The 21814-nt window shown below is 41.4% G+C and overlaps 1 protein-coding gene across 4 annotated transcripts in view; it reads left to right on the forward strand.

The window, feature by feature from the left end:
* Positions 1 to 21561, forward strand: part of LOC132140567 (BAH and coiled-coil domain-containing protein 1) — an 81767-nt gene extending 60206 nt beyond the window's left edge. For 2 of the 4 annotated variants that reach the window (XM_059549368.1, XM_059549395.1), the window contains 21 exons: positions 1794 to 2038; positions 2594 to 2939; positions 3612 to 4478; positions 6184 to 6353; positions 6663 to 6799; positions 7137 to 7250; positions 11459 to 11573; positions 11731 to 11947; positions 12321 to 12515; positions 13235 to 13408; positions 13492 to 13754; positions 14289 to 14369; positions 14560 to 14689; positions 14805 to 14922; positions 15436 to 15511; positions 17003 to 17111; positions 17245 to 17355; positions 17855 to 17992; positions 18174 to 19366; positions 19818 to 20054; positions 20432 to 21561. In XM_059549368.1, coding sequence (XP_059405351.1) covers positions 1794 to 2038; positions 2594 to 2939; positions 3612 to 4478; positions 6184 to 6353; positions 6663 to 6799; positions 7137 to 7250; positions 11459 to 11573; positions 11731 to 11947; positions 12321 to 12515; positions 13235 to 13408; positions 13492 to 13754; positions 14289 to 14369; positions 14560 to 14689; positions 14805 to 14922; positions 15436 to 15511; positions 17003 to 17111; positions 17245 to 17355; positions 17855 to 17992; positions 18174 to 19366; positions 19818 to 20054; positions 20432 to 20641 — 5246 coding nt within the window. In that variant the 3' untranslated portion in view covers positions 20642 to 21561. The remainder of the gene's footprint in view (positions 1 to 1793; positions 2039 to 2593; positions 2940 to 3611; positions 4479 to 6183; positions 6354 to 6662; positions 6800 to 7136; positions 7251 to 11458; positions 11574 to 11730; positions 11948 to 12320; positions 12516 to 13234; positions 13409 to 13491; positions 13755 to 14288; positions 14370 to 14559; positions 14690 to 14804; positions 14923 to 15435; positions 15512 to 17002; positions 17112 to 17244; positions 17356 to 17854; positions 17993 to 18173; positions 19367 to 19817; positions 20055 to 20431) is intronic. The other 2 variants (XM_059549387.1, XM_059549378.1) reach the window with 2 other exon arrangements.
* The last annotated feature ends 253 nt before the right edge of the window (positions 21562 to 21814 follow it).

Consider the following 21814-nt stretch of genomic DNA (forward strand, 5'->3'; position numbering starts at 1 on the left):
CGTCGACTATATGGGGTCACCCCTAGTGTGATCATTTCTAAAACATGCTTTGTCAAGTTGCAAACAATACAGTTAGTTTTATAATTTCAGACTTGTTTGAAGTCTATTAGACTATTCTTCAGGTGTAGACAATGTCCCATTGAATGAGAGAGCAGTTATAAATAACAGCAAATAAAATTGCTAAGATGAAATAGCAAAAACATGCAAGAGGAAAACACACATTATGCACACAATCACACAAACAGTTTCCTGTCAACCACCTGCTCCACCCCGAAATGGTCTGGGTCAGGATGCTTTCACCACCCCCTTTAAGGCTATTGCCATATGTGCTCTAAAACACGCTGATGTAAGAATACCTCCCAGCCTTATAAGTCTACACAGACCTCTACTCTGCAAACAGGCTGTGAAATCGAATTATCTCCATGTCTTCGAAGGCACACTTCCTTCCTTGCTCCACAAGAATTCCAGCTGAAATGGGAAGTGCATCCACAAAAGCCTTCCCCCGGGAAACATTAGTTAAGCTGGGTTAATGTTCCAGAGCAAAGGTCCATGATGCGTCAAGGCCAGCACAGGGGAGGGAGAAGAGGGGTCAGGCTGAACATGCACGTTAATGATTCTATGTGAAATGGGAAGAGTAGAAAAACACATTTGATTTGCGAAGGCAGGGGCTGAAGATGTGTAACTGTAGATGTGCACGGCTGGATTTCTGTTCCTGCCAGGGGAACGGCAGGAGTTTATCTCTGACATGGGAACTAAGAAGTCGCCTAGACTACATGCTGTAGCATGGGTCCACTGTGGTTTTCAGAGAAGGGGATTTTTCAAGGGGGTGAATATAGTTTGTCAAATGGCAAGCTTCTCATGCTAATATTTATTCTAATGGGAACTGCTTCCATTTGTTCACTTTCATCTTAATCAAATAATTATTATTGAAAGCATGTATCATTCTGTGCTCACACGGCTGCACATTTGGGTTGGAGACTTCTAGTGTGAGAAAAATGAGGGAGGAATGTAGTAAGTATGAAAAAAACGAAAGTGGTGAACAGGGAGCAAGACACTGAAAAGAGCGTGGGAGTGCTGGTTTATGGGTCTCTCTCTCCCATACACTCAGTTTAGTTATAATAGATATAAAAATCTCACAATGGCTCAAATTATTTTTATTTAATTTTTATTGGGCTTTTTTGTTTCCAATTTCACCTTAGTTTGAATACTTTGAATGATATTGAATAAAAAAAAATATCTTGTGATGAAAAAATTTCAAAAAAGCTAATTATGTTATCATTTACTCACCCTCATGTATGACTGCTTTTGTATGACTATTTTTTTTTTTTTGACCATACAGTGGAAGTCAATAGAAACCAAAATGGTTTATTAACTGGCATTTTTTTTAAAAATCATCTTCTGTGTTTAGCAAAACATGTTTAGCAGTAACATGGGCTTAGAACAATGTAAGGGTGAGTAAATTATGACAGACTTTGCATTTTTTTTTTTGTAAACCATGGCTTCAACATATCTCAAAGTGCCCTTGTTGTTTTCTTAGGAAGTTATTTTTGATAGAACACATCAACAGTATGTACGAACCAACCAATATTAAATTATCCAAACCTTTGTATCTGTTCTAGTTCATTACTAGTAGAAACAATATCCTCAGTATAAGCTGTGTTTTCATAAGATGGTAAAGGTAAACGTGATGATCGCTATGTGAGACCCAATTTTAGATAAATTAACATTCTGTTGCCTAACATGGCCTTCCACATGATTCCACACAACACTAACACTACTATTTCTCTCATTAGATGTAATGGAGCAGCCTGGTCTGTGGCCCCCAGTCTACAGGGCACGAGGGGCCCACTCCCACATTCAGCATCCTGCTGTGTATCCTCGCTCGCAGTTTCTACGGCAACAAGAGCTTTATGCTCTCCAGCAACACCAGCAGCTGCAGCATCAGCAACACCCCTGTCATCACACACCACCACCTCCATCACACAGAGTAGCAAACAACTTAGATCTTCAGCAGAGAGCCACAGCTGACCACAGCCAGGTAAACAAAACACACACAACCCCTCATATAACCATTGTAAAGCAGTGGTTTAGAAACAGCTGGGCATTCAAATGAGCTAATACTTGACACCCGATACTGAGAGAAGATGCACTCCTCTCTGTGGAACTAGACAGTCGTTTTTGTGTGCAGGGAGTAAACAACATTTGGAGCCAATAAATCATGAGTTTCATTTAAAAAATCCCCCTACAAAACCACAACTGCTCCCTAGGATCCACAATTTCCTCCAAGGTCCAGTTACATTTTAGACATACACAAACAAATGCAGCCAGCAATGGACTTTGGTAAGATTGGGTAAGCACTACTCTTTTTAATTGCAGGTCTAAATCAATAGGTCTGAGCGAGTAGGGTCTAAATGAAAATCTGATTCAGCAAGACAGGGGTGCCAAATTGCACTTACGTTGATGTGGAGATTGCATGACCTGGCGGACTTCAGAATATTTGTCAGTTCCCTTAAATTAACCAAACTGCCCAGGTCTCATTATGGGGCTTGATTTCTCTTTATGGATTTTCCCATTTAATTCTTTCAATGCATAGGTGCAAAAGAAGCCAGAAGAAGAGAGTATGGAGCTAGAAGACATTTTGTCTGACCCCAGGACTACCAAACCTGATAAGTGCTATGCCTACGGCCCATCCAACCGGGGCTCCTCACCTTCCAGGCGCTCCGCTGCCCACTTGTCGCCCTGCTGCCAGTCCCCTTGTATGCGGCCTCATCCTAAAAGCACACCCTCTACTCCCTGCCCAGCCCAGAGTCCAGTAGCTGTGACACCCCGCTCACCAGCCATCAGCCCTTCTCCATCACAGATGCCCAAAACTGTTGAGTCCCAGGAAAAGAGAGTGGAAGGGCAGCCACCACAAGACTATCCTCAATCCATGGAGCCTGGTAAGAAGTTATTCTCCTTTACATATACATATTAGAAATGCAATGCAACATTTTTACTTTTTGACTTAGAAAAATAGCATCAAGAGGCGATCTGAAATTTGTATGGTCGTTCACTCTAGATTTAGCTTAGGTGCCTGCTTCAAGTCAAAATGTGTCTCAAAAACACATGAGCCACGTTGGTTGTTATTCATGCAGAAACAATCAGGGCTTTTTTTAGACTCTGTGGCTCTGTGTGGGTGGCTATATAGGCAGGAACACGATTGACTAAGCTGCTGATAGATGCAGAAAATGGCTGCCAGCTCAGCTCCCTAGTGCCATCACATCAGAAATGATGGAGAAACACCTTGTCCAGACTCACCCCCACCCACCAGCCCACACCCTCTTTATCATCATTAACAGCTCACTAACTTTTACAGCATGCAATAGTGTACAGTAGTGTCAGAAATAGAGCACGGTTTTAGCTCAGAAATACCCCCTAACAGATGCACTTCTTAAAGTTGAATCAAGATCAAGGCATAGTGTTGCTGTCATGTGGAATACAATTTGTTCTTGTTCAAATCTCTGTTGCAAAGATCACTAAACGTCACCCTTTGTCAAAAATAAGACAAGTTTCATATGCTGTTATTTTTTTAATGCTGCACATATATGCTTTGTTTATATTCCCTGTCACAGATCTGCCACCTGGATATACCTATTCAGAAATCAACATGGGATATAGGAATACCCCCACCACTCAAGACATACAGCTGGCAGAGCCTGCTGATCTGGAAGCTGTTCAGACTGAACCTGTTGAGCACCCTCCTCCAGCTCTCTCCAGCTTGGGAGAGGGCCTAGAATGTCATGCAATGGTGAAGCCACTCAGAGAACCACAAAAGCCAACAATGGATGTTGATGCTACTACTCTAGTTGAAGAACAGCCTGAAGGTGTGTTTGTGCAAGGGGAGGATGTCGAGACAGTCATGGCCATGAGCTGCTGTGAACCCATAGAGGACAATCAGGAAAAGGAGCATGCCGAGATCATTTGCACACCTGCTGAAGTTTCAGGCTGTGAAGTAGAACAGGTAACTACCCTATCATCTGAGGAAGAAATCCATCAAGAAGAACCAATTGTTACCATTGAGGAAGAAGTGGGTGAAGATATACCTCCTCAAGAGAGTGAAGACATTGACACACTGAAGGATCCAATTTCAATTCCACAACCATGTGTCTCTAATAGTTCACTCAACCAGCTGCCAAACACCACTGCCAAAGCAGATGTTGCAGTGGTTGCTGAGGAAGATGAAACAAAAAACTTTGTGAAGGTTGCTTCTCCAACAACGAATAGCTGCTCCCAGATTCTCACAACGAGTTACTGGAGTTTGGAGCTCCTGATTGCAGCAGCCTTCTGTGGGGACTGTCCTCCTCCCTCTCCACCTTCCCCTTACCAATCCCAGAAATACTGTGGCCCACTCAACTCCACCTATCATGGCATGGAATTGCTGAGTGAGCTGGCTGATCTGGAACTGCAACGGTATCAACAAAGTTTTGGTAAAACTCAAGGTATGTTATTGGAATGTTTGCAAGGAAAAGAGGCAATTTGTTTAGCAAAAAATCAAATTTTTCTCCTTCAGGGCACTGGTTTTGCTTCAGGACCTAGATTTTCATTGAAAAATCTCCACTGTTTCCCTTGTAAGGACCATATATCTGCTTCGCATCTGTTATTTTCTCCTGCTGTTAAGCTTTCTGCAAACAGTGGTCCTGTTTGTCACTAAACAGTGAAAAGCTGGTCTGTAATCACAAAAGCAGTTGGTGTTTTCACTCTAGAGCATTGTCTAGGCTAATTAGGTATTATTTGTTAAAGCTTCCCTCATATTATCAAGTTTTTTATTCATGCAAGAGTATGTGTAGTGGAGGTTATAGATAGTTTTAACTATTTAACTTGTCCCAGAGGATCTACTAAAATTGTGAATACAATATTCACTTTTTATTGTTTCTGTATGTTGCTTTAGTAGATTTTTTTTAAAGGGGTCATCAGATGCGACATGCACTTTTACAAGTAGTTTGAACTGAAATGTGTGTTGGCGGTGTGTGGACATAACTACCATATAATGCTTATGATCCAACCAGGGTTTTTTTTTTTTATCACATTAAATCATTTTCCCTTTCTCAAATCGATCCTGTAGATGTAGACAAGAATGGCTCCTAAATAATTGAGGTGTTCTGTTGTTGGATGTAATAATGAACATAGCAGTTGTCATTTACTCCCGACATCTGAGCTGCTGAAGATGCAGTGGATTAGCTTTGTTTTTGAAGGGAATGCGCCCCCAGATCTGCCTAAATGCGTTTATGTTCGCACAAATAAATTGTGATCCATCCTCACCTACAGAAGTTAGTTTAAGGTTCTTTTATGAATCTTTGCAAATCACGTTTCCTAATAATATGCTAGTTAGCAAGTTCAGCAGCTGAATTAAACCATCTCATGAGAACGGCTCATCTCCCCATGGAAGAGAGGGGCGGGGTGAACAGAGCTCATTAGCATTTAACGGAACATGACAGAGCTGATTTTGACAGGTAAAAAGAGAAATTGTAACCAAAGTATGCTATAGACTAAAGCAAAAAGAAGCAGTGGTTTTACAGTGAATATATAACAGCTAAGGTGCATTGTTAGGCACGACGCAAAGCCTTAACCACAGCTTCATGGGGCTTATTGCTTTTATAAAATGTTATTCCATATACATGGTAAGGTTTCACATAATAAAACAGAGCAAACAAAGTGTAATGATGTTAATAAAAACATTATTCATCCGTCAAACAATGTAGTTCCTCAGAAACGTTGTGGTTCCAACAAAGTGGTTGCAGAGCAACACAAAAATGTAAACACAGGTGTATGTTTGTAATTCAGAATTAAGGACCGGGACTATTCGTTTTATTATTTTTATATCATATTTATATATCAACTTGTGGAAAATGGGCATCCCATAACCCCTTTAAAAAACACACATCATATAGTTGTCTTGGTAATATTCAGTGGTATCTAAATGTGGAGACCCTTCCTCCTGTGATATCTTATAGTGCAATCTGCATCTGTTTTATGAAGAATTATCTGATATTTGCAAATCAAGACATAAATTAGCTTTTCATTTCAGTCTTCACTACAATGCGTGTTTCCAGCTAGCGTAGATACCAGATAAATAGCTAATTTATGATAGATGTCACAGTATGAGAGCCATAATATATTGTCGTGTTTCTTTTTTGTTCATCAAAGAAGAAGATCAATGGATTTTTGACCTACAGAGCCTTGCTACATTGGCAGCAGCTCGTGCCCTTGAATTGGGCCCTCAGGAGAACAGCACAACAGATGCTGAGAAGCAGTTTCCTGCTCGAAGAACTCTCAACTTGCGCAGAAAATGCAGCTGGACGCCTCGCCATGAGCCGGTAACATCCATGTTTTTTTCTTCTCATATGTATTTTCCTAATGTAGTATATAATCTATCATATAAAAAATAAGCAAACGCTAACATTTTTTTTCAGTTTTTTTCAAATATAGCCTATCCAACAAGAGAACATAATGAGTATGTAATTTACATCCTACTTTACTGGCATCCTCAGTCTAGTTAAGGACTGTAATGGACTAAAAGTTAGTAGGATCGGGGATAGAACCAGAATGTCATCCCAGAGGTCTTCCAAGACTGGATCAACTGACCAGCAACTAATTGAAGGGTTTTTTAACTTTTTGAACTAAAGGTTTGCCCAGTGAAAGGTACCATGGACAGTATGGATGGGCAGGAGTTAGCGATGCGGGTGAGGCTAGCAGAGCTGCAACAGCGTTACAAAGAGAAGCAGAAAGAACTGGCCAAACTCCAGAGGAAGCATGATCACCAGTAAGAACTACCACCATCACAAAACTATTTAATCTTTTCATTCTTCATACATAACCTGTGTCAACACACAAGCCCTCATGGTATGTAATTTTATGTTAAATTTCGTTCTCCTATCCTAGGTTACATGCAGATTAAACGCTATTCAATAAAACTCTATTCCTACCACTAGAGCTGTACTGCAATGGTTGCTAGTAGGCGTTCCTAGTTATGGCTGCCCTAGTAACATTTATGAGCACCAGTACCCCAAATGTCATTCTATGCTAAAAATAATCACTTGTCTGAAAAATTATATTTTTTTGCAATTATTGAATACGAAAATAACCATGTTCTTCTTTAGGAAAGAGGAGACTCCTCGCAGTCCAGCACGTCGTGGCCCTGGTAGACCACGCAAACGCAAATCAGTCCCTGGTCTTGGCTCTGGGGCCCTTAATGAACCCCAGAAAAAAGTCAAGTAAGTATCTGCTTTTCCCTTTTTGCCAGCATCTCACACACACAGAAGATAAGCCTCCATATCGGCACAACCCAGCAGACGACTCCACAAACCATAAACAGGAAACAGGAGAACTCATCTGACCTCAGTGAGGAAGTCCAGTTATGCTTTATCTCTCCTAATCAGTACTAGGCCTGAATTGCATTACATGCATTTGGCAGCGCTAAGCGGTTGGCCGTGTCTTCATATCTCCTTGCAAAGGTTCCACTGTGTGTTTGCTTGGTTCAGGCTTATAGACAGTAAACTGAATCCGTGTACAAACGCTGTGTGTGTGCGCCTGTCAGTAATCTTGTTCTGTGTCTGCCAATCGTTGATGTGAATGGCATGACTATCCTGCAGCAGCCGGGGGTGGGAGGTGGGGAGGGGGGGGTTCAACAGGCCGTGGATGTAATTAGAGTGCTGTGAATTCTCCTCTAATCTATTTTATTGCCAGAAATGTGACAGATTCCTGTCGTTTAGCACTTAGGTCAGCGCAGGCCAGGAAAAGAGGTCAAATTGACACACGCATTCTTACACCGTAATTAATTAGTGTGTGGGTGTGCTGTTGTGGAGGACAGCTGCCTGTATAGACAGAAAGAAAAAAAGGCACGTTTTTAGAACACTTTATTTTGGAACATAGCACATATAATGACTATAGTTAGGATGAGTGATTGTACTGTGCTCCTCAATGCCTGCTGGTATAGAAATGATCCATCGATGTTTGAATCTCGCTGGAGCTTTAAAGAGTGTAATTGACACTCCAAACACCACAAAACCTATTTCTATCTCTTTTTGTCATTGTGTTCCCGGCTGTCCCACTGTCATGTCACTTCCTCTTTGTTGCCGCCCGTCTGCCCTCGTGCCAACCAGCCGCCACAATGTGATTCCATATGACAGTGGCACCCAGACACATGGGCAGGCAGCCAGGGCCCCTCACCGAGGGCTGTGTGTTTGTGTACTGTATATAAAGGAGGGAAGTGTGTCTTGTAGCATTTATCAGGCTAGCAGCCAGATTGTGTACAACATCACACTAGATTTTCTGCTATTGTGCTGCATACTCACCATTTGGCAAAAATCACTGTTTAATGCAAAATGTAATTTTTGCACCTTAAAACACTTTTACCATGATTTGTAAACTAATACACTTTGACATTTGCATAACTTATCCAGTTCCATACAGCATTTAGGACAAGGTATACTCGCTCAGTAGCGCACCTGAAACAGCATTGCATTTGTGATGTTGAGTGCTCAGGTACGAGTCCTGTGAAACACAAGTCATGATAAAAAAAGCTCCAGGACTTAAAAATATTCATATTTATGACATGTTGAGAAAAATCTATTATAGTATCGCAATACGTACAACAACCAACATACAGTAATAAAACTTTGCCAGATTAACAATCATCTGTTTCAGATAAAACTGAACATGCTTTTAATGCCTGTTTTTTTGTAAGTGTCAAGGAGCATGCAAGAAGCAAAGAAATATCGTTTACCAGAAATGTCGCCACTGGCACTAGTGAACAAAGTCTAAACTCAGGGTAAAGAACAGATTTAGCAAGTAACTTCCCCTCAGGCCACCTAAGCTATGCATAATCTTTCTGAGCACTAAAAGTGAATGAATTTATAAATCAAATTCAGATGGTACATTAAGTTGAATCAGGTTTGGAACTAGAATCTTTAAAATACTTTACATTCTTCTTCACTTAATGTGCTGTTTTGGTTTGTTTATTTGATAGTATGAAACTGCTGCTGTTTGCACTCATGGGTAACACAGCGTGACACTGCATTGCATAATGAGAAGCTATAAAGCAGACAGGTTCACATGTTCAGTGTTTTCTTTAATGCATGTGACCGCGTTGAGTCATTGTCACTTGCTGCTTTCCATTTAGCCTTTTGAGATTGAGGGCAGTGGGTCAGTAAGTAGTAACTTACATCCTGTGTGTACGTGGTTGTGTTTGTGTCTGACACTATGTGTCTGTGCTTAAAATTCCTTACAGTGGTATTCAATGTGTGTGTGTGTTTGAGAGAGCTCTGTTTAATTAGCTGCTGTGAGCATGCACCAAGGGGAGGGGCCATGTCATGTTATGTTTGTCAGTTCGTTGCACGGAGGGGGCTACCTCACGGGGAAAGAACACACACTCTTTTGCACCCTCTGTACCCTTGCCTGTCAATCACAAACACATTCTGTATTTGTGTGCACATATACACACTAGTAGGCTATTTTTAGTGTTAATAGACACAGATGCATCCCAGCCAAAACACGGCCAGACCTATTCTGTCCTACAGGAAATAAAAAATGACAAAAGATCACTGTAAATTCCCACAACAGCAATGAGTTTAAATGGAGATCAAATGGAGACATTGACTTTTACTGTGAAAAAGACTCCAGCGATCTCAAAGGTTTTCAAAGTTCTCAATGACGTCCCAAACTGAGTTTTGATTTAACAAGGTTCCAAGTCCAGCATCAGAGATCTCAACTTGAACTCATTCACTTCTTATCAAATTCTATAGAGATAGAATGATTTTAGCCTTGCTTATTGCATTTTAGAGATCTATTATCATTCACTGTGTCCTTATGTGTTCAAAGTTTCCATTATCAAGCAGTCTTTTGTCCACTCATGCAAGATTTAGAATCAATGTGGGCAAAATAGATAAATAAATAAATAAATGTCATGTTGTAGCTTGTTATGTTCGCCGACAACTGATAAAATAAAATTGACCGCAAATAGAATGCATCAGAATTTAAAGAGCTTGAACATTTAAAGTCACTGCTAAAGGCATTTATAACAATCAGGGGTGCATTTCACAAAAACAATTAAATTGTAAATTCTGTAGTCACTAAGTTCAGTGAAGCTTATGACCATAGATAGCTAACAATGCTTTTGGGAAACACACCCCACAACAGTATTGTCCATTTTGTGGATGCTAATATAGTTATAGTAATAGTTATCTTATCTGTTATCGTTCTTGGTGTGAGGGCGAAGTTGATTACTTATAGAAACACAACCAAGATCTCCTTTATGTCTCCTGAGCTTTGAAAGAGCCACCTCAGAGCAAAACAGCATTTTCCCCTGGGACTAAGTAAGCAGAAGCACATTACAGCAAACAAAATCTCAATTAGGTTTCCACTAAGACAGCTTCTCTAGAGATGTCTACCGGCGATTAAACGGCTCATGTGACTGACGGCGCAGTATCGCTCAGCTCTTTGCTTGAGGATGGAAGGTAATCTTTTGTTTGTGTGCCGTCGGTCTAGCGTTCGTTCGGTCTGTTGGGCAGGTTTCCAGGGAAATTCAAGGGCATTCTCTCCCAGCCTGCATTCAGAGCCGAAGGGGGACACACGCTGCCTCGCTGATATGGAAATACAACTGTGAGGGCTCTGATATTCACCAAGAACAATAGCGTCAAACATGCAGTGCCCTCAAACGGCTCGCTCTGTCTTTTCAAAGCGACCGGCCCCCTTTTCTTGTAGCAGGATTCTCCCCTGATAATTCACGCTGGGCTTTTTATCCGGCAACTGTCCTCGAACAGCGGCGGGATGTCCTTCTGATCGCAGTTCCTCAAGCGTGAGGTGTGGAGACCCTGCCTTTTTCTTCCCTCTTTCGATACTCATCAGAGGAAGAGCAGGCAGCGATCTGAGCCCACTGAGAGGCAGCTCAGCCTCATTCTCTCTCTGATCTTTCTTTTTTGCCTTCTCCGAAAGACCGACACTGCTTGAGCTGTAGGGGTGTTTCAGTCATGAATGACTCAGTGATTTTGAACAAGTATTTTAAGTGAACAAATCATTCTCATTCACTTCTGTTCTGGGATTTTTGTTCACTGAAGTTTCTCCTTGAAGCACCTGATTTCGAGACACAAAAAGCACAAAAAGCATTATGGGGCAGTTTCTGAAGGAGGATTTCATTGGTTGAACCTACTAGGTGACTTATCACTAAATTAAACTGAATGATAGAGCAGCGCTGAACAAATTGGGTAATTTTTGTGATCAATTTGTTGCAGTCTGTGGAGAAAATGGTTTTATTTTACTAAAACACAGTAAGAATTGATTTTGTTGCAAACGACTGAGTGATTCAATGACTTACAAAACACAAAAAACAGCAATAATGATGTAAAGTATTCTGGGATGAATCCAAATATCCATCACTTCTGAGCTGCACTGACTGTAACAACTTCTGTTGTTCTTTGATTGACAGGTTGGTGGGGGCGGGGCTAAGCCCACTAGCAGAGGAGCAACGGGGAGTTGGAGAATCGCAGAAGAAAAAGAAAAAATTGTCCAGTCGAGGATTTGGCCGTATTAACACTACACAGGTGAGTGTCCACACAAGTCCTTTCTTCTCTTGTTCCCCTCAGCCAACCATCACTTCTGTATTTATTAATCAGCTCATACTTTTTTATCAACCCTTTGCAAAGCTTCACCACCTTTGGTTATGATCAACAAGTGTATGGTCATATTGTTCTCTCTTAGATGAAGCCACAGTGTTATCGGAAGAACAGCACCCTTGATCAACAAATAACTCAAATCAAGCAGAAGGTCCCAGGTGGACGACATTCCTCTGGAGCTGCGTCAAGAGACCCAGAGTTTTCCTCAGCATCGAAGAGCCTGTACTCTGGGCATAGTAACTCCAAAAGAGATTCCACACAGCTCAGCACAGCCAATGAATCTGAGAGCCTGAGCGATACAGGTAAAACCGTAGATCTTCTGTAAGGGCCATGAGGCTTTAAAAGACAAAACTAAGATGATGTACTATAACAATACAGAACTAAATATGACTTACTCAGAATAACAAGATAAACATAATATAGTAAACCTAAATGCATTCATTTTTACCAACCAATCTATTTTTTGTAGACAAAATCATTAAGAAACAGCTCTTTAAGGTAACAATTGCAGTTGGGTACAGTCAGAATAACCAAAATGCACACTTCTAGAACTGAAATTCTGAACTTTCTGACTAAATGATGGAGCATAATTTTCACAAACTCCATCATGTCCTTCCAATGAAATCAATGGCAATTATCTCTGATGTAATTGTGTATGCATGGAATTATTTCCAGCTACGAGTGGGGACAGCGGGGCACAGGAGTGCTGGAAGAGGCACAATCCTGTGGCAGTTAAAAAAGAAAGGAAGAAAAGTCCTGGATCAGCAGCTTGTTTGCAGCAGCCAGGGGCAAGGATCCCGCAGGGCAGGGGACAAGAAGTGGATGAGGACGTGGAGACATCCCCACCTGGGAGCGAGTCCTCTGAACATGGTGAGAGTCAGCCGGTTTGTGTCATCTTGGGAAAGTAAGAAAAGTGAAAGTGAAGCTTTCAAATGTGTCACGTTTTTAAAAAGTTTCACGTATACACAACAACATTTTCTAAATGATTTGCATTTACACATATCTTACACATATCATATTTGCGAAAATGGCCAAAAACGCTGTATTACATATGCCAGGAAAGTAGTTGATGCTGTCACCTTGTTAGTAAACAATACCTGTAGGAAAGTGACGATTATATGTTACATATGATGCGTCTCCGCTGTTGGTTGTAATATCGGTGAAGTAAATCCACACTTTGCTGAAGAAGCGTTAACAAACTCTTGAGCAGCAACAACATTTGTAATAGACCACAGTAATAGACTAGCATGGGGTAAATCTAAGGAAAATTCGTGCAGACTTTATGATCAGAATTTTTGTCAGTCCAAAAGTTTTAAATATCAGTTACTGATATAAACAAAAAAGAATATGAAATTGTTCCCATGGCTGTTTAGTTTACTTGCTACTTCAGAAACCTCCAGAAAACAACACCATAACTCATGGTTTCATATGGCATACAAATGTTTGCACAGTGAATGATTTACAAATTAGATCAAGATGTAGTTGTACGGCGACCATTTCTTTATAGTGATGCCAAAATATCATGTTTGGATATTTATATTATAGTCAGATGTGAACAGCCATACTGAAATGTCTTTTTCATGATACAGAGGAAGATGGAGAGGAAGGCAGTTATGGCAGTGAGGAAGGCCAAGACATCAAAGCACTGACATTCAGAGATCTGCCATTCAGTCCGGCCATTACAGGCCCCTCCACTTTCTCTGTTGTCAAACTGGAAGCCAATCAGAAGGCCAAAATTAAGCGTGAACGACAAGAACTTCATGGTATGGCTATTAAAAAGCCCAGAGACTGTCCTGCCTCATGCTTTTGATTCTAACCCTGTGTATTTTTGGAAAAACCAATTCAGGATCTCAGTTTCGGGCCGTAACAGATGGGGACGTGAAGGTAAAACGACGACCCCCCTGTAGATCCATCCCCATCACTGTCTCCAAACCACCAGGAGTCAGAAGGCGACCAGGCAGGCCAACTCTGCAGGATAAACGCTGGCCTGGGATCACAGGCAGGCCGGTTGATTACAGAAAGAATAGCAGTCTTCTCTCATTTCCCAGCAGCAGCAACAGCGAAAGGCTAAAGAGAGCCACTCGGAAGAGCTCCATGTTGAGAGCCACGGTAAGCAATTCAGTACAGTGGCATGATATTATTCGTAGTTTAGGAAGATTCAGGTATTTTATTCCTTATAGTATTGTGAAGCTAATCATTAGTCTAGCTCATTACATTGGATTGGTTTTAAAAAATTGAAGTTACTTATAGTGTGCACCTAACCACGACTTATTATTGGCACATAGGCTAAACTAAATGGTAAATGGACTGCATTTATATAGCGCTTTCAACAGACCCATGGCCATCCAAAGCGCTTTACAAGTTGCCTCACATTCACCCATTCACACACCGACAGCAGTGGTGTCAGCCATTCAAGGCACCATCCAGCTCGTCGGGAGCAGCTGGGGTTAGGCGTCTTGCTCAAGGACACCTCGACACTTGATCAGGTGGAGCCGGGCATTGAACCACCAACCTTCCTGTTTGTAGACAAACTACATGAACCACTGAGCCACTGCTGCCCCATGATTGTATGGGGGAGTTAAAAACTTAATTGGGACAACCCTAGTTGTAACATATTGAAGTTTTGTTTTTATCTTACTTTAGAGGAGAAATAACTGGTCGACCGAGGCCCAGTCCCAAGACAGTGATGATAACGGCAGAACTCGGAGAACCAGACTTCGAGAGGTACACACACAAGCATTCACATTTTTCGGTACATTTTCTCTCAGTAAGAAGCGACTTCATGTAAAGGTGATGTTCGCACGCTTAGTCTGAAGAAGTGAGGACATTTTTTGCTGAGCGTGGAGAATGTAGAAAAGAGTTTTCCTCCATTTCCTTCAAGCGATTCAGTGTCTGTGCTGCTTCTGTGGTTCAGTCTAAAGGTCGAGCAGTCAGCCGTCTGATGGAGAGTTTTGCAGCAGATGAGGGCTTCCACTTAGGTGAGGACAGTAGCTTCTCAGAGGAGGATGAGAGGAAGGTGTCATCACATAGCAGAAGTGCTCCAGGTAAATGTATGCTTGTAGTGATTTAACCACAACTGACAGGTGTTGTCAAGCATCATGTGAAGTCATTGGTGGTTATGTTAAATTGTATTTTGAGTTATTGCTTTTTATCTTGCAGCTCTTCCAAACTGTATTCTGACCAAAGAGCTTCTGACAGATGGACTCAAAGTTCTGATCTCCAAAGATGATGAACTACTGTATGCTGCTCGTGTGCAACCCATGGAGTCGCCCGATGTGTAAGTGAACTGTATAATAAATTCCCCTTTCTAAATATTTACTTTATATGTACAGAGTTTGTGGGAAGGTCCAGATGAAAAGCCCATCTTTTTTTTAGTTGTTTGTAATTTTTTTGTTTTAGTTTTAATTAACGATAACAACACTGTTTGTGAATGACAGGTGTGCATTCTGTGTGTGCCTGGTTTTGGGATGTATTGCACCTATCGTAAACTCCTGTTGCTGTGTTTTGCACCAAGACACGTTGATTGACATTACCACAAATGGATTTATGCTCACTATCACAGCTAAGTAAGCAGTGATTATCACCCACTAGTTTCCCACGGTCCTTAGTTGGATGCAAATGTCAGCCTGCATCACTTCCTCTAAGCCCTCTGTTCGGCAGTAAAAGTGTTGCTGAGGAGACTCAGTCACATCCAATGAAAGTGAGCCTTCCGTAGGAGTTTGACATGGACGGCCAAGCATTACACGCACCACTGAAAATAACTCCTTTGTACTTTCTGCTCTCTCTCCAGCTACAGTATTGTTATCGACGGGGAGAGAGGAAACCGACCCAGAATCTACTCCCTGGAGCAACTCTTGCAGGAAGCTGTGAGTTTCCCACTTACAGCAAACAAACCTGCCTACGCTCTGAGCTTTGGCCTCTCAGGATCCACACACATCACCACTTCCTCCAAAATCCCCTCTTCCATTAAAGAGCAGCAAAAAACAATACCCTCTTTCCTGAGATCCCTATACACAATGCTATTTCTTAAAGTCCTGTTTCCAGCATACCTTTTGCCACACTTTTCTTCACACCACTTCAAGCCCTACCCAACTTCACACCTTCTTATCTACGATTCTTATATCTTCAAACACACATGCTCTTCTTGAAACTTTCCATGAATACATCCCTTTATAAATGGTAAACTTTGGTGTCCCATTACTTTTAAAGCTTTATAGGGACGGAATTTTGTAGAGGATTTTGTTTCTGTAGCTCAATTGGTAAAGCATTGCGTTAGCAGCGCAAGGTTGTGGGTTCGAAACTTTGGGAACACATGTTAGGTGAAAATTGTTAGCCCGACTGCACTGTAAGTCGCTTTGGAAAAAAGCGTCTGCTAAATGCATAAATTTCATTTCATTTTTTTGTTGTTGTTGTGATTGCATTATTGACACACTGTTTTCCTAATTAATGTTGTTCAGTTGCTTTGATGCAATCTTTTTTGGTTAATACGCTATATAAATAAAGGTTACTTGACTTGACTATAACATTAAATTAAAAATAATGACCCATATAATGTTTAACTGATTTTAAATAAATTACACAAACACACACACACACACACACACAAATCCTGCTGCCTATTTATTGTAAGACAAAAAATAGCAACCAAATATGTTTTCATTGGGAAAAACACTTATTACAGACCAACATTGGTTTAGATAGTTCTTATTGAGTTAATTTAGTTTTTCATTATTATAAAAAATTAAACATTAAAAGGTGGTCAGTGCAAATGTGGTCGTTATGAATTGTTTGTATCTTTAAAAAAAAGTGGTTGGGGCTCTCTCTCTCTCTCTCTCTCTCTCTCTGTCTCTCTCTCTCTCACACACACACATACACTTGTTATTCAGCTGTTTTATTGTGCAAGCGGTCTACGGCAGCTGTCTCTAATTACACTGATCTTCCACTTTCTAGAGCGTTCCATTCCACCATGTACCTTTGACACCAATCTACAGGCACAACCTTCCAGCTTCAATTCCCATCAGTCAGAGAGCGCCTGTTACCATAGCAACAGTAAATTAAAGACCTGAAAAGGGGTTTGAGCTGAATGGGGGGATCTGGGCGCTCTGTTAGACAGGGAAACGCTGCAAACCTGCAATCACAGTCGCTCCATTCACACACTCCTCATTATTACTCAGCAAGTTAGTGTTTACCGCACCTCCGCTTCCGTGGCTTTCAGCCCTAACATACTGGCATGAGATAAGTGCTGCTTTCATAAGAGCCTTACTGATTGACTTCTGTGTGTGTCATTTATCATCCTGGGAGTCCAAAACCACTTTCACTGGCATTGCCTGACAGAAGTTTGTTCCTGTGTGTGTTAGGTACTGGATGTACGCCCTGACACTGAGGCTGTGCTTAAAGAAGGGACTAGAGTGTGTGCTTACTGGAGTGAGCGCTCACGTTGTCTTTACCCGGGATTTGTGCGAAGGGGTGAGGCCTAGACAAACTTTTCTCTTTCCTTTGAATCAGATAATCATTTTTCTTCCAAAATATCATATATGAATTCAAGGGTTAAAGTACTACTGCATTTCAATAAAATTAACTAGTTTTGGTAATCTTCTAGGAGGCAGTGAATCTAAACCTGGTGGGGTTATGGTGGAGTTTGATGATGGTGATAGAGGGTGGATCTCTCTCTCCAATATTCGCTTTCTTCCTCCAGGTTACCAAATCCAATGTAGGTCCCAACTTTTTATAGTTCTACCTCTCTTGACATTCTGATTAGCTCTGTACTAAAATCTATTGAGCTACAGAGGCTTTTTCCGCAGTGAAGACAAACCTGGAATATCTTGAGTCAAACAGTCAACTCCCATTATGATTTGAGATTTGACAAACATTTGATTTAGTTTTTCATTAGTATTTGCTTAGCTAACAAAGCAATATTCTACTAAACACAAAATACACAGAAATACAGTATGTAAGTCTATATTGATATTTCTTTAGATTTCTTTAGATTCAATCCAGTCTGGAGTGAATTTTTGCTTGTTGCAATGGGATTGCCTTATCTGGAATTGATTATGCTAAAATCCTGTTTGTCACATTGTGCCTTAAAATGGGTAGCTCACTAGAACTTGGAACTTACTGTAGCTTCCATTGTGTATTCTTACTTCACATATGTTTTACATGTATTGTAAAGGTTTATAAACCATCCAATATCACCACCTGTTGCCTCTCAGGTCCTGATTTGAGTCCTTTACTCAACTCTGAGGGGCAGCTTGACAAAAATAGCTCCATGCAAGAAAACAAGACTCTGAGTGAAAGGACAGCAAGAACAGACAGATTCAAAGCTCAGGAGAAGCCTGTCAGAAGACCAGGTCAGAGTTTCTGCAATATGCCACCAGAGATCTTATTTTACTCTTTGTCTCAAACCCAGTATGCTGCCTATCTAGACAGCCTTCAAAATGTGCCAATGATCCAAAAAAATAAAAAATAAATGTTGTCTATGAATGTTGATCATGCTAAAGTTTATTGTAAATGTTTAACTTTTCTTTAAAGGGAGGCCTAAAGGTTCAGGGATAAAGAAGTCTCTCTCGGACAGTGTAGCCAAGAGCACATCACCCATTGTGACATGGCCATCGGTGGCTGCCCCCAGGAAGAGAATGCCTGTTAACTTTTTCCAGCTCAATGGCTCGGCATCGAAGAAGGCCTTGAAAGGCAGGGTGGCGGAAACATCTTCTCGACCTTCAGTCTCCATGACGACACCATCCAAAGGCCTCTTTAGCAGTAGCTCCTTTGAGGTCGACTCCTTCAGCAGCATAGCTAATGGTTATTCATCCTTTGGCAGCCAGACATCTGGGATTTCACTGGAGGGCAAGAACAGTTCTTACGGTCAAAAGAAGAGGACTGGGGAGCCAGCACCATCTCGGGGCAAGAAAGCTGAATTTCTAATCAAATTGGACCATGAAGGAGTAACATCTCCAAAGACTAAAAACAGTAAGGCTCTCCTGTTGCTGGGAGCCTCAGGATTTGGCTCCAATGGGGTGAGTGGTTTGCCCAGGGCAGAGGCTTACTCACACCCAGTTCTGCTGGTCAAGGACAACAAAAAAGGAGATGGCTCACGAGCAGAGCTCCTACTGAAAGGAACAGGAGTCCAGAGGAAGCCCTCACCATCATTGCGCATAAGTGAGTATGGCGACTTGACCCTTGGCTGCCACAGGGACTGCCACAGCTCTTACTCAGACATGGATGATGAAGAGGAAGAAGTGGAAAGGAGGACAGGCCGTGCTGCACTTGTTTCTGCCTCTGGAGGTTTGAGAACAGCTGGCCATTTTCTCTCACGCATCTCAGTCTCCTCATCTTCCTCCGGTTCGTCCAGCTCTTCCAGCTCAGGCTCTCTCTCGAGTTCCAGTCTGTGCTCTTCTGAAAATGACTCATCTTACAGCTCAGAGGACGAGGAAAGCTGCTTGACCCCCCACCATTCTTTGCTCCAGACCCCTGAACCCCCTGTGGGACCCCCACGGCACTCCTTTGTGGCCAAAGTTGTGGCAGTGTCCAGTGCCAAAGGTGGGCATGGCAACCACAGTACCAACAGCAAGCCACAGAAGAGGAAAGAGTATCCCAGTTCACTCTCCAAAACCCCTAAAGATCTGGTTAAGAGTCAACGTCTTCTAGCAGACCAGACCAAACCTAAAGTGTCACCTATCCTGCCATCTAGACAGCTGTGGAGGTGGTCCGGAAGCCCCACGCAAGTAAGTCATTTTTGAAAAGATAACTTTGTACATTAATTTAGTAATTGGTAATCTGATTGATTCCAGTTTAATGTACAGCATCCACTACAAGTCTTCTCAAAGAGTTTAAACAGGGTTTTAAAGCATTTCACTGAGTGATCCTGTTATGTTTTCTTATTGTGGTTCAACTAGGGATGTAGCAATACCATTACCAAAAATAGAGGCTTGTGGCTTAGTATTAACCTTTATAATTATGTAAATAAAGTGCATCCCAACCAATGGTGTGAGTTTCTAACCAGTGACTACATTTAATAAGTTGTTTAGTGGGTAGTAAATTATAGTGCAAACAATAGCAGATGGGCCTGATTGGAAACACCATTATTTTTTTACCTAAACGTCACCTTTAAACAAATGAAATAATTGCATATAAACATCTGCAAAAAAAAATCTAAAGCTGTCTTTATCACATTAGCGCCGTGGACTCAAGGGAAAGGCCCGGAAGCTTTTCTACAAGGCTATAGTGCGTGGCAAGGACTTGGTGCAGGTAGGAGACTGTGCTGTGTTCCTTTCGACTGGGCAGCCTCATCTGCCGTTAATCGGCCGCATTGAGAGTTTCTGGGAATCATGGCAGAGCAGCATGGTCGTGAAGGTCCAGTGGTTCTACCACCCTGAAGAGACCAAGCTAGGCAAGAGACATCATGATGGCAAGGTGAGTATCCAGATGTATGGAGGCCTGTCAGTCATAGTGGACTTTTAGTTGTACTCAATAAACAGCAGAGAAAAGTAAATGGTATTGATAGAATGGGAATGGTTAAATTGTGGTCCTTGGATTATAATTCATGCTGTCATTGTTTCATAACCTTCAATACGGTCATGAAATGTAATTAATATTCATTAGCATAGTATAAATCATAAATTAGCACCCATGTGGTAACTAATTAAAGTTAGGTGTGTTATTCAGTGTTCTTATGCCAAGTCTGGTGTTGGTTTTGACAGTAACTACTGAAATGTTAATATTGTGACAATGCTAGCAGATCGCAATAGATGTTTTAGGAAATTTAAAGGATAAATTTTCATTGTTTTCAGCATGCTCTGTACCAGTCATGCCATGAGGATGAAAACGACGTCCAGACAATCTCTCATAAGTGTCAGGTGGTCACAAGTGAGGAATACGAGCGATTGACCCACAACAGGAAGTCTAACGGGAGCTATCATGACCTGTACTACCTGGCCGGCACTTACGACCCCACCAGTGGCCAGCTGCTCACTGCAGACGGGATGTCCTTACTCTGTTAGCACTGGACTTGCATGCCTGCGTATACTACTGAGTTTTTGGTCCGAGTCAGAGATGTTGCACTGCAAATAAGAGGCTGGACTTTCTGCCAAAGGATCAGGAAGTAGACTACCACCCTCATACCCATAAACTTTGTCTTCTCTGGGGAGATATGTGCGAGCTCCTCCTAGCGATACCTTAGAGTGTAGTAGATGCAGTTTGTCCATGGTCCTAATTCTCTTCTGAGGTTTTCTAATGGACGTATTGTGGCTCTAATTTTGTATGAACTATTACCTGATCTTAGATCACCAAAGCAAAACTCTTGGTTTGGAGAGCATGGCGGATGTTTATGAAGACTTGAGCCATGTTGTAGGCAGTGGCAGTGTGGGGCGCTCTCCGCACGTCACTTTCATGATTCCAGGGATATTTAAGTACATATAGATCTAAATATATGTTAAGTTCATTTATGTATATATAGGGAAGTATTACCTTTCAAGCCATACACTTCAGTACCTCTTAAGGTGTATTTTTATTCAGGTGTATATTGTACAGGACAGGTCGCTGGTGTTTTCTTTGTTGTTGTCTATATGTAAATATTCGAAGCTATTTTATATAAGTGTAATGTACTGAGGCTTATCTTATCATGTTCTAATTGATTTATTTTTGTATTAGTGGGTGATATAGAAGTTGTTGTTTTCTGTGAGAGGGTGGACTGAGGATGTATGCATTGCACTGCACATGGCCTGCTGATACAGTGAGAGTGGAGTCATCCCTGCCCTGCTTTCTCTTTTAGGAAGATGGGTTACACAGGGCACCATCCTTTATATTGCCTGCACTTTGGGCATTTGTTCCTCTAATGTCTTCATTTTTATATTTTGATTATGTTAGCAGACTTAAAACACTTTAATGTTAAAACAAAGGGAAATAAATATTGAATCCTTAAGTGGTTCCACAAATTTGACATCCAGTAGCTAAATTTAATTGGTTTATTTAAATGAATGGTGATTTTAAATGAATGATTCTCATAAAAAATGTCCAGTTCTTGTTATATAAAATCAGGGAGAAATCACAAAGTCTGATATTAGTGCTGTTTGAACTGACACATAGGATCATTAAAGGGGTCATATGATGCGATTTTAAGTTCCCCCTTCTCTTTGGAGTGTTACAAGCTGTGCGTGTATAAATAAGATCGCTAA

The sequence above is a fragment of the Carassius carassius genome, chromosome 1, assembly GCF_963082965.1.
Source record: "Carassius carassius chromosome 1, fCarCar2.1, whole genome shotgun sequence".
NCBI lineage: Eukaryota > Metazoa > Chordata > Actinopteri > Cypriniformes > Cyprinidae > Carassius > Carassius carassius.